The sequence below is a fragment of the Leptosomus discolor genome, chromosome 15, assembly GCF_034619465.1.
Source record: "Leptosomus discolor isolate bLepDis1 chromosome 15, bLepDis1.hap2, whole genome shotgun sequence".
NCBI lineage: Eukaryota > Metazoa > Chordata > Aves > Leptosomiformes > Leptosomidae > Leptosomus > Leptosomus discolor.
Window position 1 is genome coordinate 13,821,220 of NC_141405.1, and position 15,356 is coordinate 13,836,575.

At 60.5% G+C, this 15,356-nt stretch overlaps 1 protein-coding gene across 1 annotated transcript in view; it reads left to right on the forward strand.

The window, feature by feature from the left end:
- The first annotated feature begins 3,212 nt into the window (after positions 1–3,212).
- The window catches only part of MXRA7 (matrix remodeling associated 7), a 29,043-nt gene continuing 16,899 nt past the window's right edge, over positions 3,213–15,356 (forward strand). The window contains exons 1-3 of the mRNA XM_086473705.1: positions 3,213–3,650; positions 10,998–11,093; positions 13,455–13,515. Coding sequence (XP_086329831.1) covers positions 3,213–3,650; positions 10,998–11,093; positions 13,455–13,515 — 595 coding nt within the window. The remainder of the gene's footprint in view (positions 3,651–10,997; positions 11,094–13,454; positions 13,516–15,356) is intronic.

Consider the following 15,356-nt stretch of genomic DNA (forward strand, 5'->3'; position numbering starts at 1 on the left):
CCGCAGCTCGTGTCCCCCCCAGAGCCTGGCTGACCCGGAGTGTGAATCCATCCCCTCCTGGCCCGGAGCCGGCGGCTGCATGGCAGGAGCCAGAGGTGTTCATCTTGCTCTTGGGTTGTAGTCCCTGCTCCTTGGTTTCGGAGAGGCTCCATGGCTGCCATCCTTTGGGAGCCCAGGCCAGGACACCGGCACAGCTCCAGGGAAGCACAGGAGAGTCACCACCGGCTTCCATGGGCCGCCGGCTCTGCCGGACAGCCGCTTTTCCCATCTACCTTGGCATTCAGAGAGACAGCGCCGTATTTTTGTGAGTGAGTTGATGGGGGAAACCACACAGATCCCCACTGTCCCTCCCAGTGGGAGCCTTGCTGTGTCAGGGCAAGTTTACTCCACCCAGTTGCCTCTGGAGAGCCACAGAGGGGACCAGTGGAGATCACACGGGACGTGCTGGGCCTGGTTTCTGCTTGGGGGATCACCCCCAACAGATCCTATTCTGCAGGAGAGCCTAGCTGGCACCCCAGGTCTGGATGTGGGGAGCTGAGCCCTGTCCTGATTCCGCCCCCTCGTTACTGTACGAAGTCAGCTCGGGTAGAGCAGCTGTTCTTGCAGATGTGTCCTTGGTGCTCCCGGCTGTTGCTCTCAAGACCAGGAGTGTTGTTTTTCAGAGACGTCCGAGCCCTGCAGCTCTCACGACTCCTACGGGTGCAACAGGTCCCAGCAACCTGATAGGGAATCACGGCAGGGCCGGAGGCAGGAGCCGCTGGTGGCTCTCTCTGGCTGTGGCTCCGGTTTGGTTCCCCCATCAGCGGTCCCGATCGCAGCAGCAGCTGTGAGGGCCAGCGCCTCCTGTTTTAAGGCGGTGATAAATCCTGCTGGGGCGGGTACCCGCTGAAGCGCTCGGTCTCTGCACTGGGCTAATGCAAGCCACACGCCCCTGCGTTCCTGCCACGGGCAAACGCCCTCTAACAGCCTTCCAGCCGAGAGCCATGAAAACAGACGGTGGCAGGGGAAAGAGCAGGAGATGTCCTGGCTGTCGGCAGGAATCGAGAGCACTGGGACAGCTGCAAACGTGTGCGTCAGTGCGTAAGGCCAGAACACCCCAAGTCACGCTACCAGCAGGCCGCGGTGGTCAGTCTCTGGCAGTTTCACCCAAAATTCCTCTTTGTCCCTAAAACTGAGTGTCTGCATGAGTGCAGGAGCAAAGACCCAGTCCCGTGAGTTTCCCCACCCTGGTTCTGTCTCCAGCTGTGAGCAATTTCCAGGGCTCGGGAGAAGTCTCGGAAGGCAAGTGAGGTGTTGGATTCAGGAACATGCCTCCGTGGCTCAGCTCTGCTTAAAAACCTGGAGAAATACAAACAAACCTGATTAACTGCTCCTTCCCAAACTGCCTCCCCAAACACACAGCGATGTGCCACATACCAGAGGCTGTGCCAGGCTCTAAACAATGATCACCCTGTCCTGTCGGATGGGCTCTGCTGGAAACCCTTTGGCTGAGGCTCTTTGCTCCTTCTGCCCCTGGAAGGGTCTTCCAGGAGCTGCTTGAGAGAGCATTTCAGTCTCGCTGTGCTCCAAACCTGTTTACACCCTTTTGTAGCTACCTGGTGGTGGAACAGTCCTGGCTGTCCCATCCCTCCTGCTTTTCCACTACTTCCATCTAGCGAGTCAAACTTTTGAAAGCCGGTAGCTTCATCAAGCTGGAGTGTCTTTGGGCAGGAAGGCAGAAGAAGGGACCAAATACTCATCAAAAAAGATGCTGAACCAAACAGCGCTGTGGCGCTGCCATCTCTGGATGGTCTGGCTGAGCTCTAGAGCTGCTCTGGTGATCAGGGCCCAGGAAATGCAAAGCTATGCAGGAGAAGGGAAGATAAGCACCATAGTTGGTTGTTACTAAGAATACAGTTATCCATATGCTAACGATTGCCTGCCTGATAGGATTATCAATAAAGACAAACTGCAGTGAGGATCATGGCTTCACTTCCTTCCTCTTGCCCTGGGGATTTAATCCTGGCTTTGTTTGTGTTTTGTTTTTAGCCAGTCAATAACAAACTCTGCTCCCAGAGATATCTCCAAAGCCTCTTCCCTTGAGGAAACTTTGGGGGCGGATTCCCATGTCTGCTCCCCTCACATGCAGCTGGGAGAAAGCTTCGTGCTGGTTTTACCCTGGCAGGAATAGCTTAGGCCTTCTAATTTCAGCCTGCTTTGTGAAAGGTTGGCTAATCCTCCCAGCGGTCTCAAGAGGCAGGAAATCCTTGGTGGCAGAGTCTGGAAGGACCTGACAACCCCTCGGCCAGTCTCCTTGCCAGCTGGTGATTGCTTTTGGGCTCATCCCGTTTCTTGAGCCTCCTGTTTTTCAGACGCCCCAGCAGCAAGGTGCTCGGGGTGGGGGGCTCTGGTATCCCATTTACTCCCAGCACCCACTTACCTGGTGGGTGCGACAGCAGTTTATGGCACAAACGTGCCACCGATATCGCCCGTGGCTCCTGGGGAAGGCGGAGCGACGCTCTGAAGCTTGGCGTCGATGCGCTGCCAGGTGCTCCTCACCGAGGAGCATCAGGACAGCCCTTCCCTTGCCCTGCCAGCTCCTCCGCTACCCAGCCGAGGGCTAACAAAGTGTAAACGCTCCTTAAGCACTACATGGTGGCCAGCTGAAACCCCGGCCTGCACAGAGCTGCCCGCGACTGTGCTGAGCTCGCCAAGCCGTGGATGCCCACAGGGAGCATCCCAGGAGGGCCAGACCTTCCCAAGCCAAACCGTTAGGCATGACGCAAGCGGGCGTGCGGGATGGTTTGGGAACGACTTCGTGAAGACACGCAGGGCGGTGGGTAAGGAAAGATCCTCCTGTCCCGAGCCGGACACTCGCATCGAGCAGCGCCGGGCTGCTTGAGGCCAGCCTTCCTCGCCCGGTCCCCTTCGCCCAAATCCCCCCCGGGGGTGCGGGTGTGCATCCCCGGCGGGTGCGGGGCGGGGGGGGGGGGGTGTGAATCGCTCCGGCTGCGGGAGAGGGAGGCGGGGGGTGGGGTGGGGGGGCGGGGGGTGGGGTGGGGGGGCGGGGGCCCGGGTCTGTGGGCAGGGCCCCGGCAGATGACGCCGGGTAAAGCCGGCTGAGAGCCTGCCCAGCCCCGCCGCAGGCCGAGCGGGCTGGTCGCGCACCCTCCGCGGCCGCGCAGTCGGGTCGGGCGGGCTCCCTCCCTCCGTCCCTCCGGTAGCTGGGCAGGATGGAGGTGGCCATGGACTGGTACCTGGCCGTCGCTTTGCTTTCCACCGTCCTGGCCGTCGTCCTCGCCTCCATCTTCGTGATCATGCGGAGAGGCGAGGGGGAACGGGCGGCCGAGCGGCCCCGGGAGCCGGCGGCGGCGGCGGCGGCTGAGCCGGCCCGGGAGGGCGGCCCCGGGGGCGAGACGGCGGCGGCGGAGGAGGAGGAGGGAGCGGGAGCGGTCGAGGGGCCGGAGGACGAAGGGGGCCGGGTGCCGGTGGAGGAGGTCGGGGCGGGCGAGGAGGGGAAGGAGGAGGCGGCTGGAGAGCGGCGGGAGGCGGCGGCGGCGGAGCCGGGCCCTGCGGCCGAGCCCACCCCCGCGGCGGCCGAGAGCATCGTCCCCCGGCAGCCGCCCGCCGAGCCCCGGGAGCCCGGGCACCGGGAGGAGGCGGAGAGCAAGGTAAGGCCGGTTCCCTGCGGAGCCCACCCCCCCCGCCCCCGGGACGGTTGGGGTCCCCGCAGCCGGTGTGTCCTGTCTGTCGTGTCCCCCCCCCCCGCCCCCGGCAGTGTCCTTTCCTGGGAGGGGCTGGTGCGGGAGTGCAGCGCCCGGGGTTTTCCTCTAAAAGAGAAGAAGTCTCGGCAAAAGCCGGGTTTTACCCTCGGGTGGGGACAAGCCCGTTGTCCCCGAGGGCGGTGGCAGCGGTGGAGGGGGTGGTGGTGGTGGGGGGGGTGTTTCGGGCTGCTTTCCACCACCGCTCCCCCAAAGTATACACTTAAAAATAATCAAGATAGTGAAGATTTAAGGGAAGAGAAGCTTATGTCGGTGTGAGCCTCTCCTGTCTGCACATCAAGCCCCTGGGAGTCTTTTCCTTCTCCCAAGAGCTAATCCAGGTGCTGGGGGTGGCGGTGTGGTTATTCTCCCCGGCTGCGTCCTCCTTCTGTGGGTTGCAGCGAACTGTCCCCTTGCCAGCACGGGCTGGTTGTCCTTGCCTGCCCCAGGGGAAGGGACTGCCTGCCCCCTCCCTCCCAACCCCAGCAGGACGCTGGCCCCAAGGTCTGACCCCTGGCTGAACTGGGGGGGGGGGGGGGGGGCGGGCAGCGATGCCTATAAACACCCGATAAATCCTGCTCGGGCACCGGATCTTGTTTAAAAATAAAAGGGCGTCTGCAGAAAGAACTCGCTCTGCTCTTGCCTGGCCCAGACGGGACTCGGTGACATCCCGAGGTGCCTGAACTCCCTGCGTTGGTGGCTTTCTCCTGGGGCGGCCCCTTGTCCCAATGGGGGGAAGTGAGTAATGGGGTGGCTCCGAAATCCAGGAGCGATGCTTCGTCCGTGTGCAGGCAACGTGTTTCGACCGGGGAGCGCAGGCCTGGGGCCCAGGCGCCTGCCGGCTATTATTAGCAGCATTTGTAATCCTCAGCGACTGTATCCAGGCTGCCGGGCAGCGCTCAGCCAGCCCTCGCCTTGGAAAGCATCACCACTGACTCACTGGACGGCCTTGGGCAAGTCCTAGGGGGCTGCATACTCCCCTCTGGACCGTGATGCTCTGCAACGCCCAGGGTGAGCCCTGAGCCGCTCTCTCGGGGCTGGGACGTGGGTCTGCCTCCCCGTGCTCCTCCTCACCTCCCCTTGTCGTTTCTGAGCCTCGGAGCTTTCCCTCTCCCTTCCCAGCACCCCTTGGCTGTGGGTACAGCACAGCCCCCTCCCTTGTCCTGGCGTCCCGGATGCCGTATCTGTCCCTCTGCCACATGATTTATCGGTACCTTTGAGTACCGAGATCTTTGTCAAGCTGCAGAGCCCCTGGGCCGCCGTTAGCCAGCTGGGCACCAAAGCTGGCCACCTGGCCGGAGCTGCTGCAGGGCCTGGGGTGCACCCAGTGCGCTCTGATGAAGCGCAGCACCCCATTGGGACAGACGGCTGTACCCAGTGCTGCTGGAGCTCCCAGGGTCCCCTGCTGTCTTGCTAGCGTGAGTCTTGGGAATGTTTTTCCTCCCCTCTGGCTGCTCTTCAGTCCCGATTTCTTTGACCAGGCACTGCTGCAATGCCTGTCGCCTTCAGAGCTGGGCTCAGCTCTTAGTGCCGCTCGGGCACGGGTGCAGTATCAGGGGTTTGCGTGCTGGGAGGTGAGCTCTTACTGAAGGCACAGGGAGTCCTGTGTCCTCCTGAAGCCTGGCTGGGCTCCGTGGGGCTGTGGTCTCTGCTGCGCTGCCCTTAGCCCCTCTTACAGCAGGGCACGGGAGACACTGGGGCTGAGTAGGGTCCTGGCCAGTTTTTCCTCCTGGGAAATGGTTACCACCACGTAGGAGCAAGGCAGGACAAGTCGCCCTGGGCCTGAGCAGCATCTCCTTTGGGAAGGACAGGGAGGACCAGGTCGTGGCTGGGATCTGGGTGGTGGTGGAGAGCAGCGGGAAGGGGGAGGGATGCTTCTCGCTGCTGAGTAAGTGTTTGGGAGCGCTGCCCCCCCCCGCGTGATCTCGCTGCTGCCAGGACTGCTCGGCGCAGGCTGCCTGGCTGGGGCAGCCGGTCCCGTGGCGCTGGGTGGCACGGCGGAGGGAGTACGTGCGCTTCCAGCAGGCACCGCACACGTGTGAGCGGGGAGCAGCGCCCCGGCTGCTGATCCAGGGGCCGATCCTGTGGGATGCCTGGGGGAGACCATCCACAGCTCTGCAGGGTCTCCCCTGGGTTCCCTGGTTCTGCTCCCTGCAAATATCCTCCAAGTTGCTTCATCCTTCTCCTCCTCCTCCTTAGGCCGGAGCTCAGCAGATGTTACAGGCAGGGATGGGACTGGCCTTGGGCAGAGCAGCGAGCGCTTTGCAGGTGGCTGCTGGTGGAAACGTGCCCTATCAAACCCATCTTGGCTCGGCTGAGGGCTGCAGTCCCCTGATGTGACTCAGCAGACGAGGCTCCCAGACACCATCCACTCGGGGCTGCTGCAGGCTCAGGGCTTCTCACTACATCAGCAAGCAGAGGGCTGTGCTTGGCACTCGCAGAGCTTTCTTTCCCCCCCTTATTTCTTTCTTTCCTCCCCCCATCCTGTTTGCTCAGCATGTACTGCGCCAGGCTGGTTCGGATTCACTGCAGCCATTAACCACTCGACCAAAATGCTGATGGATGAACCCGCTTGGGGAGAGCAGCCTCGGCGTGTTTAATGGCTCGCTGGAGCTGTGCAACCCTCTGCCTCCTTCCTTCCCTCCTCCCTGCCTCTGCAAACCAGTATCTGCTGGGGCAGCTGCATGGCTCAGCCTCCCTCCTGCTCCCACCTCCTGCAAGGGCAGCCTGTGTTGTGAAACCAGCTGGAAAAATCTGTGTGGGTCAAGGCTTCCCTGCGCCTCTCTGGGAGGAAGGGACGGTTGCAGCATCGTACCCACGGCTATAAAATGAAGCAGTGGCAGAGCAGGGAAGGGTGTCCAGGAGTCCTTGTCTCCAGTAACTGCTGGTAGTGGTTCCCCTTGTCTCTGCTGGTTCCCATCACAGAAAAAAAAGTTAATTAGTGTGTCGCTGTCTGTTCTCATCCCCATCCCCAGCTTGTTAATGGATGAGGCAGTGCTGTCAAAGCCATCCCCTAATGAAAAGCTGTTGGGTGGGAACCACAGCGTCGCTGGAGCTGCTGAGTCTGGTTCTTGTGAGAAACAGTCAGAAAACTACAATTCTGTAATGAGTGTTTCTGTCCTGGAAATGGCTGATGGCAGGGACAGGGCAAGGTTTTCAGTGGTGGTCCGGAGCTGGTCAGGATGCTCTGGAGATGGCTGGGCATGGCAGCCTGGCTGGTTTGCCAAGGGTTAACTGCAGCTGGTGGCTTCACACAGAGCGGGGTCAAGTGGGTGACCGTGGGGAGAGGGGACAGCTCTGGCGGTGATCCAGCAAGGGGGGGCCTCACACTTGAGAGGTGCCCAGCTCACCCCAGCTAGGGAGCCATCCAAACCCAGCCTGACTGGGGCACCGTGGGGTGCTGTCACCTGGACAGCAAAGGCACAAAGGGGGTGTCACCTCCTTGTTCTGCAAAGCTCCCGTTGCCTTTCCCCTGTGCCCCCCACCCCCATCTCTGCCTTCCTGAGGGCTCCTGGTGCCTCTGGACACACCAGGCAGCAGAAGCACAAACCACCCAGCTCCCAGCAGGGACCCTCTTTAAATTTAAGAAGTCAGCATCTCCCCCTCTAACACCTCCTGCCTGCCTTCCCAGTGCTGGAGGGGAGAGCGTGTCTAATTAGTCTGGCTTTAATTGGTGGCTGTGCAGGCTGCCACGGGGCTGAGGCAGGAGCTCTGCCGTCCCGCAGCACGGTGGGGAGGGATGCAGCGATGTGCTACCCCTCGTCGCAGCCTTGGCCGTGGCACGGGCCGGCGGGATGTGGGGTCTCTGGCCAGACCCATAACTCTCAGATGCGCCCCAGATCTCACCCAGTGCCATCTGTGCCGATAACAAATGGATCTTCTCTTGCAGTGGCTGCAAACTGGGCAGAGAGGCAGGACGTGTGTCACCCCTCCCAGGGAGCCGGTGCATGTGTTGTGCCCTCCTCTGCATCCCGTGGGGCTGGAGCACAGGGCTGGTGCTGGGAGGTGGTGTGGGGCACGGTTGTGTTGTGTCCCTTACAGCAGGTCTGGCAGGTCGGGCTGCTGCCCAGTCCCTTCTGGGCTGGGTGCAGCCCCGGGAGCGAGTGCGCTGCTGGAGGACAAGCCACAAGGACGCTTTGCCTTCTGAAGTGCCCACCCATGTGTGTGGTCGCCAGGTGAGGCTCCAAAGTGAGGGCAGGCTTTGCCTGCCCCTGCTCCCGGCCCGAGGGTGCCATCTGGTTTGTTTGTGGCAGCAAGAGATGTCCCGGTGCTGGTGCCGGTGGCGTTTCCTTGCCAGAAGCGAGAGCAAAAATGGGAGCGCAGCGGATGAACCGGCTGGGTGCAATGCTGGGGGTGCTGCACCGGGGCGTGATGGTGCCTGCAGGGATGGATGGTGCTGCTGAGCTGGGGCTCCTCACCCTGCCATGCGATGCACCGCTGTGTTCCTCATCACACCTGTGGCTGCCTGACCCCTTGCCAAGGGCTGGATGGCCCTGGAGCTGTGGCAGGGCTCTGGCCGCTCTATGGCTTGTCCTTGCCCGCGGTGGAGATGGGGGGGACTGGGGGGAGCATCCGCTCCCCATGCTTTGGGGGTGTCAGACCTGCAAAGTGCTGCTTCCACACAAGGGCATGTCCAACCCGGGGCTGACAGGACCATTGCCTGGGGCAAGAAACCTGCTCTCGTTCTGTAGTAGCTGCTTCTCTGGCTGGTGGGAGGATGGAGAGCCGCAGCGGTGGGGTGAAAGGGAGTTGCCAATGTAGCAGCTGCTTTGCTTTGCTAAATTCTGCCCAATATTATTATTATTTTTTTTTTTTCAAGGCTTCTTCCTTCCTCTTTACCTCCTGGCTTTTTTCTTTCTGGCTGGCTGTCTCCTGTCTGCTTTCTTTCCCTCTTGCAAGGTCTTGCATCAGGCTTGGAGCAGAAAGTGCAGCCATAAATGGCAACACACAGGGCCTGGGAGTTTAATCCAAGTCAATTTTCTCCCTCTGCTTTGCAGCCTGGGATCTTCCCTTTTCCCGGAGCTGGAGTGGGACAGTCATTTGTCCCCATCCTGCCCATAGGTGCCAGGGTTGTTCCTTCAACTAAGGAAAGGGAGAGGGACATACCAGCCCCACAGCCTCCTCGTGTCCTTTCTAAGAAGGGAAGCCCATTGCTCAGAGGGGTTTGTGCTGGGGATGGAGGAAGCAGGGAGGAAACGGCCAGAAATGAGCTGAAAACCAGATGATGCTGTGATGGGGAGCCTGGCCTCCACCTCCCGTAGGGCTGGGAGAGGGCTCATGTGGTGGCAAAGCCATGAGGGAGGATTGGGGGGGGGGGAGGAGGGTGTGTGACGCCACCAAGCTCCAGTGTCTGAGCCGTCTTCCCCTGGGTGACTTGGGGCCAGCCGTTGTTGGTGCTGCCTGTGCCCAAAATGTCCTTGGAGGTCTTGTCTTTGCTCCGGCTTTGGTCCAAAGCCTCCACTGCCGGAGTCAGCTTCACGCGTGGGTGTCGAGCTTGTTGGCTGTGGAAGCTAAAGGGCAAAAGCGCGTTTCTGCTGATCCAACAAACGCTTCAGCTCTGAAGCCAAGAGCTGCCAAAAGCCCAGACAGATGTGTTGCCACTTTGGTATTGAAGGGAAATGACTTGTTGGATTTTAACCCTGCGGTGGCAGGTGCTGGGCTTTCCAGAGCCGCCGGCAAGCTGTGCAGAGGTATGATTGAGATGTAAGCGGGCACGGGGTGCGCTGTGGAACAGGCTGGGTCCGTCCTGCCCGCGAGCAGGAGCAGGCAGGGAGCGCAGGGCACGTTCCCAGCCCTGCGTGGCCTCGGGGCCAGGCAGCTGCTGCCAACCGTGTCCCCTTGCCGATGCCAATGCGATCTTTGTTTGCTGCAGCAGCTGGCCTGGGCGGCCCGTGTCAAGTCTCCTCCAGATGCCCCTGGGTAATGACGAGCAGAGGTCTCCCTGCAGTGCTGCCTGTTGCCTTTTTTTATTTTTTCTGTGGGGAGGCTTTCTTGGTCGTCATGCAACCATGGAGAGATGCTGGCTCACGGGCTGGTGGCTGGAGCACTCAGGTCCTTGCTTCTTCAGCAGCTCCTGCTGCCATCTGGCCCTGGTCCATGCTTCCCTCTTTCCCTACCACCCGAAACAGTCTCCCTGCGTTGTCCCTGGGCTGCGCTTCTTACAGAAGAGCAGTGCCTGGGGTGCCATGGTGTCCACTTTGGTTGTCAAGTCTCCCAGCCTCGCCTTAACACCTATCCCCCTCCGTTTTTCAGATGTTGCCCTCCTCTCGCAGAGCATCTCATGGCCGGGGCACGGCAGCCCCCAGCTCAGCCGCTGTGCTGCGAGGGGAACTGGCACAGCAGCACCCACCGGCCACGGCGGGGCTGAGGAGCCCTGAAATTTGGGAGCCAGCTCCCTGGAGGTGTTGAGATGCTCCAAGCAGGGAGGACTCTCCACTTCATCCTGGCTGGCAGGGTCTGTGGGCACAGCCAGGGTCAGGGTGGGGGTTTTGTCCCTGCTGACAGGGTTTTTTTCAAGCTTGAAAAGCTGCTCCCAGCCCAGCGCTGGTATTTCGCTGCAAGGTCAACGGACGCGATGTCCCCGCTCCCTGCCCACGCGTATCCTCCTCCACGGCTGCCCTCCCGGCACGGTGGGGAAAGGTTCAGCTGGGAAGTGTTTGAGCTGGGAAAGGGCAGGGGAAGGAAGGCTTCGCACGGGGGGCCGAGGCCATTCTGTGTTCAAAGCCGACGTGGGACTGGAAAGGCATGGAAACCCCAGCTCTGGGATTGCAGCGGGGGGGCGGGAGGGTTTCAGGGGGGTGTTACCCGGTGATGGAGAAGGCAGCTGGCAGAGCAGGCCCTGGAAGCACTAATGAACTGAGCGTGCTGTGCTGTTCCTCTCCTCTCCCCTCCTGCTAGCCCTGATCTGCTGCATCAGCATCCCGGGCAGCCCAGCCCGGTGCTGGCCGAGCTGCTCCCCCTCCCCGATGGCTCCTTGCAAGGGTCCCGTGGGCTGAGGCCGCTGCAGAGGGCAGCTCAGGAGCTCCAAGCCCTGGCTCCAGGGCTGGGCATTGAAGGTCTCTGGTGTTCCTCACTCCAGCAGCTGTGCCATGGCTTGGCACACGGATTGGAGGCGGCACAGGCTCGGGCACCGGGGCAAGGCGGGCTGCTGGCCTCCTCCAGAGACTTGTCCGTGTGCGCTGATGCTGCCGGGGCTGGTCGGTTGAGCACGGGGAGGGCTTGGGAGCGTTTGTGCTCAAAGCTTTTGCCTTTTTCCAGATACCACCTTTGGGTGCCTCACCTGAGTCCAGCCTTGGGCACACGGGACAAGCGGAGGATGGAGGTGGCCACGCAGCGCTTTCCAGCAAGGCAGAGGTGCGTGGGACGGAGAGCCGGCGCGGGGAGCGTGGCACAGCAAACGTGCTGGTGTCCCTGCATGGATGGGATGTCACCCCAGGGTAGCAGTGGCTGTGGGGAGGGGAGGCAAAGCTTGCCTGCTGCGCTCTCTTGAGGGGGTTTGGGTGGGATTTTAACAGCTTGGTCCATTTAAAGTAGAGAGAAACAGCGCTTCAAGTGCAAATGTGCTTCTCAGATGTGCAGGGAGCGAGGGGAGGGGGTCACACTAAGGCAGCCTGGGGGGCTCTGGCAGTGGGGCAGTGATGGGCATGGGCGCAAGGGAGCGAGCAGCCCTGGCGAGGCAGAAGGATGGGGATGTCGAGGCTGGGGCTGCAGTGTGGGGGCAGGGAGATGCTGGCATCTGCCTCTAAGCCATCCGAGCAGAAAAACGTGGTGCTGCAGCGAGCTACAGGCTGCCATGAGCAGGGGCTTCCCAGCACAGCCACAGCCATGGCACGTTGCTGTCGCCTGGCATCGCCGGCTGCTCCCTCTCTGCTCCCATCAAATGTTTCTTCCCCTGGGTTGCAGCAGAGGTATTTTCCTTCCTTGGAGGTTTGACACCCAAATTTCCTACTTGCTTCCACTGTTAAACGCTCAGGAATGCTCAGTTCCTAATGCCTGGGCAGGGAATGGGCTAAAATACCCCTTCTTGTGCCAGGTTGGGTCTCCCTGGGGGCATCCCAGCTCCCAGGGATTGACAGATGGGATGGGGAACCGCTGCCCTGGGCTTGTGGCCGAGTCCCCGGGGCCAGGGCTGAGCATCCGCTCCCTGCACCCTCCCCGAGGCCACTCCTTTGGGTGCTTCCCCGCTGCCAGCCATCCCTAGGGGAAACCCGGGAGTCCGGTGGGAAGTGCCCATGTTTGGAAGCGTGGCCCAAAATAGCGGTGGCTGCGGGGGGGGAGGGGGGCGGGCGGAGGTCTCGGCAGCGTGTCCTTCTGGGGAGCCGAAGAGGAGGGTGGCGAGGAGAAGCCAAATGGCTGTGAATAATGTGCATTCCTCACTGATGACAAAGGAACCGAGTTCTAGGTCAGGGCCGCGTGCCGCGCTCCAGCAGGCCACCGAAAGCCGTGTGCTGCAAAGCCGACGCTCGGCTCGGGGTCCTTCTCGGATCGTCTTGGTTTCCCTCGGGTCTCCTTCACCCCGACTTCTCCCGTGTCCCCCTCGGTAGTGTGGTGGCTCACTGGGCTCCCTCCGTGCTCCTTCCCCCCTCTCCCACGGCCCCGTTACTTCGAATGGGAGGCACGGGGGCAGGGAGGGCGCAGGAGGGGGTGTGCTCCTGGGTGCTGTTGACCTCCGGGGTTTGCAGCCTGGGTGCTGGGGTTTGCAGCCTGGGTGCTGGGGTTTGCAGCCTGGGTGCTGGGGTTTGCAGCAGGAAGGCACGTCTGTACGCACATGGGGGCATTGCCATGTGTCCCTGTCTTATCTCCGGAGCGGGAGCGCTCCTCTTCCTCCCTGCTTGCAGTTTGCATGATATGCTGCAAGGGGAAGGAATCTGGGCTTGATAAAGCTTGTGGTAGCTTGTAGGAGGCAACCCCCAAAACTTCCAAAATTGCTTTGCGTTTAAAAGGAGAAAAAAAAAAAATAAACAAACCCAAACCCCAACGTGCTGCTGCTGCTCCTGTCTGTGCTCCAGAGATCAGCTGTGCCACCGCAGCGCACGGAGCGAGGGGCCCGGGGAACGTGGGCAGGACCCAGCGATGTCTCTGGGGGTTGCTGCCAGGCGAGGCTGGGAGGGCTCCTGGTGGGGTCCCAGCACAAACGCCCCAGCACTGGCTTCAACCACTGGTCCTGGCTGGTGAGTGCTCCTGTGCTTTGGAGCAGCCACTTGGCCTGTGGCTGATGGCTTTTGGGGACCCACCTTTTCCTAGTGCTGGCATGGCCTGTCCCAGCCTGGCCTGGGGGCATACAGGAGTCCCTGTGGTTTGTGGCTCAGTCCCCCTGCCCGTCCCTGGGCAGGGTGGGGAGTGTAGGGGGTGCTCAGGCTCCAGGCTGTGCCTGGGGACACCGGGATAGCAGGTTCTTCTTAAAAACCTTAATATCCCCTCGATTATGGGGAGACACTTGCAGTTTGCAGCCTTTGGGTGGGACTGCAGTATGCAAGGCCAAATTCCCCCCTTGCCCCCACTAGTGAGAAGAAAGCAGACTAATGAACCTTGCTCATTAGCGAGTTTTGTTTGCCCTATCCCGTGAAGGAGGCAGGGAAGGGAGGTACCCAGCCCTTGCCATAGGAGCTCCGGTCTCTGCCTCCCTGCCGTGTGGGCTCTGGTGCCCTGACCGAGCACAGGGTATTTAGCACAGCACCTTCTCTTCATGGCTGCTCTGTTTTTTAACTCCTCCAGGAGGAAGATCCGGACTCAGAAAACGAGAAGCTGGTGGTGAGAGAGCCGGAAGATGAGGATGGTGAGTGCCAAGCAAGCCAGCACCCTGCAGGGAGGGCATGGACGGGTCGAAGGGGCTGAAGCCCCAGGTGCTTGGGGCTGGTGTCCTTCCTCCAGGAAAGGCAGAGGAATTTCCTACGTGGCAACAGCCCCTCTTTGCTTTCCCAGATGCCCTTGAGCTGTTTGCTATGGGGTAGCTTTGCAATGAAGCTGCCCCAAAGCTCCTTGCTTGCATCCAGGACGATCTCCAGGGGCTTTAGTCAGAGCCATGTTTAACTGATTAGCCAATTAGTTGATTGGAAAATAATTAATTGACTAATTGGGGTGACAACTGCCACGCTCGTAAGAAAATGGAACAGATGGTGCCAAGCAAGAGTGTGTGTCTGAAGGGGACTCTGCTCTCCTGAGCAGCCCCGGAGACACTGGGATGTCCCCAAGAGTCCCTGTCGGGGGGGTCTTGGGGCAGCAGGAGAGTTGGGGTGTTCCCCCTTCCCTGCCCCACCTTCTGCATGCCCTTTTAAAGGCGCTGTGTGGCAATCCCCTGGCTTGGGAGGATTATGCCTAATACCACAGAGAATCAAATTTTAATCCTGGTGCCATGGCCGCAAGGTGGGGGAAGCGCCTTTGGAGACGGGGTTCCCCAAAGACACTTATTCCTCCCTGTTAGGCTTCCTCGCAGCACTGGTGATCAGGGATGTTACCATGCAGGACTGCGGGAGATCTGGTTTGAGGAGTGATGGACGTATCCTGCCAACTGGGTGCTCAGTAACGCTGCTCAGCCAGGGTCTGCCTCCTTCAGTTCAGCTGCTTCAGGGCTGCTCCTGCTGTGCATCACCCCAAAGTGGCTGTGGCTTGGGATCAGAAGGAGATGACGGTCCCTGGCTGTGAGTTGTGGCTAGCCCAGCATCCCCCCTAAGCACCTCCTGCAGACAGCCACCGACTCCTCTCCTGAATTATTTGCACCATTTCTGAAGTGTTTTAGGACAGGACTGGGTCAAGTGATGGCTCAGCCTGATGAGGAGGCGGCAAGGGGTGTGCTGCTGGGAATAACGGCAGTGCCCTGGCTTCACTGGGGAGCAACCCCGCTCCTTCCTTCACTGCCTCTCCTGCACGTCGCTTGGTCCTGGCCCAACTCCGCTGAGCTGCTGCCCGGCAAGCCCACGAGCAGAGATTCCCCTTGGGCACGTGGGGATCCTCCAGGCAGTCTGTCACCGGCCCGGGATGCTGCCGCAGTGGCCAAAACCGTTAGAGCTGCCTTCTCCCCACTTCGGGCAGCAAGGCTGGCAGGGGGCTGGCAGGGAGCGCGTGTGGAGCACACCAGAGCGAGCACGTTCAGGGGCGAGGGGCGCTCTCGGGGCTGCTCTCACCCCGCCAGTCCAGGGTCACGGCGTTGGCAACGCGAGGGCAGAGAGATGAAAGACAAATGTTTTCTTTAATATGAACTCACGGAGGCTCTGAGTAAGTAGGTCACCTCATATTTCTGTAGTGGCTCTGCTGTCTACGTGAAAACCCAGCCTCCCCTTTTCTGTGTGTTTCCTGAAGTTTGTTTTCAGTCTGCAAAGAGCTCAGAAAGCAGCCAGTGGTTTCCAAAGCTGCACACTGGCTCCTTTTTAACCACAACGTGTGGGCAGGGAGATGGGTATCTTTCTCAGCACCCTCTTCCCTTATTCTTTTCTGGTGGGGTGGCAATTAAACTGCCCTTTTTTGGGACGGGCAAAATCCTAAATCTCAATTGACTTGGCAGAAAACCACATGAGGGAAATGATCTTAATTGTCCTTGAAATCAGGCAAGCTATACAAAGGTAATGAAACAGCTCCTGCTCTGCATCAGGGTAAGAAACAGGATGTTACACCCTCTTTTTT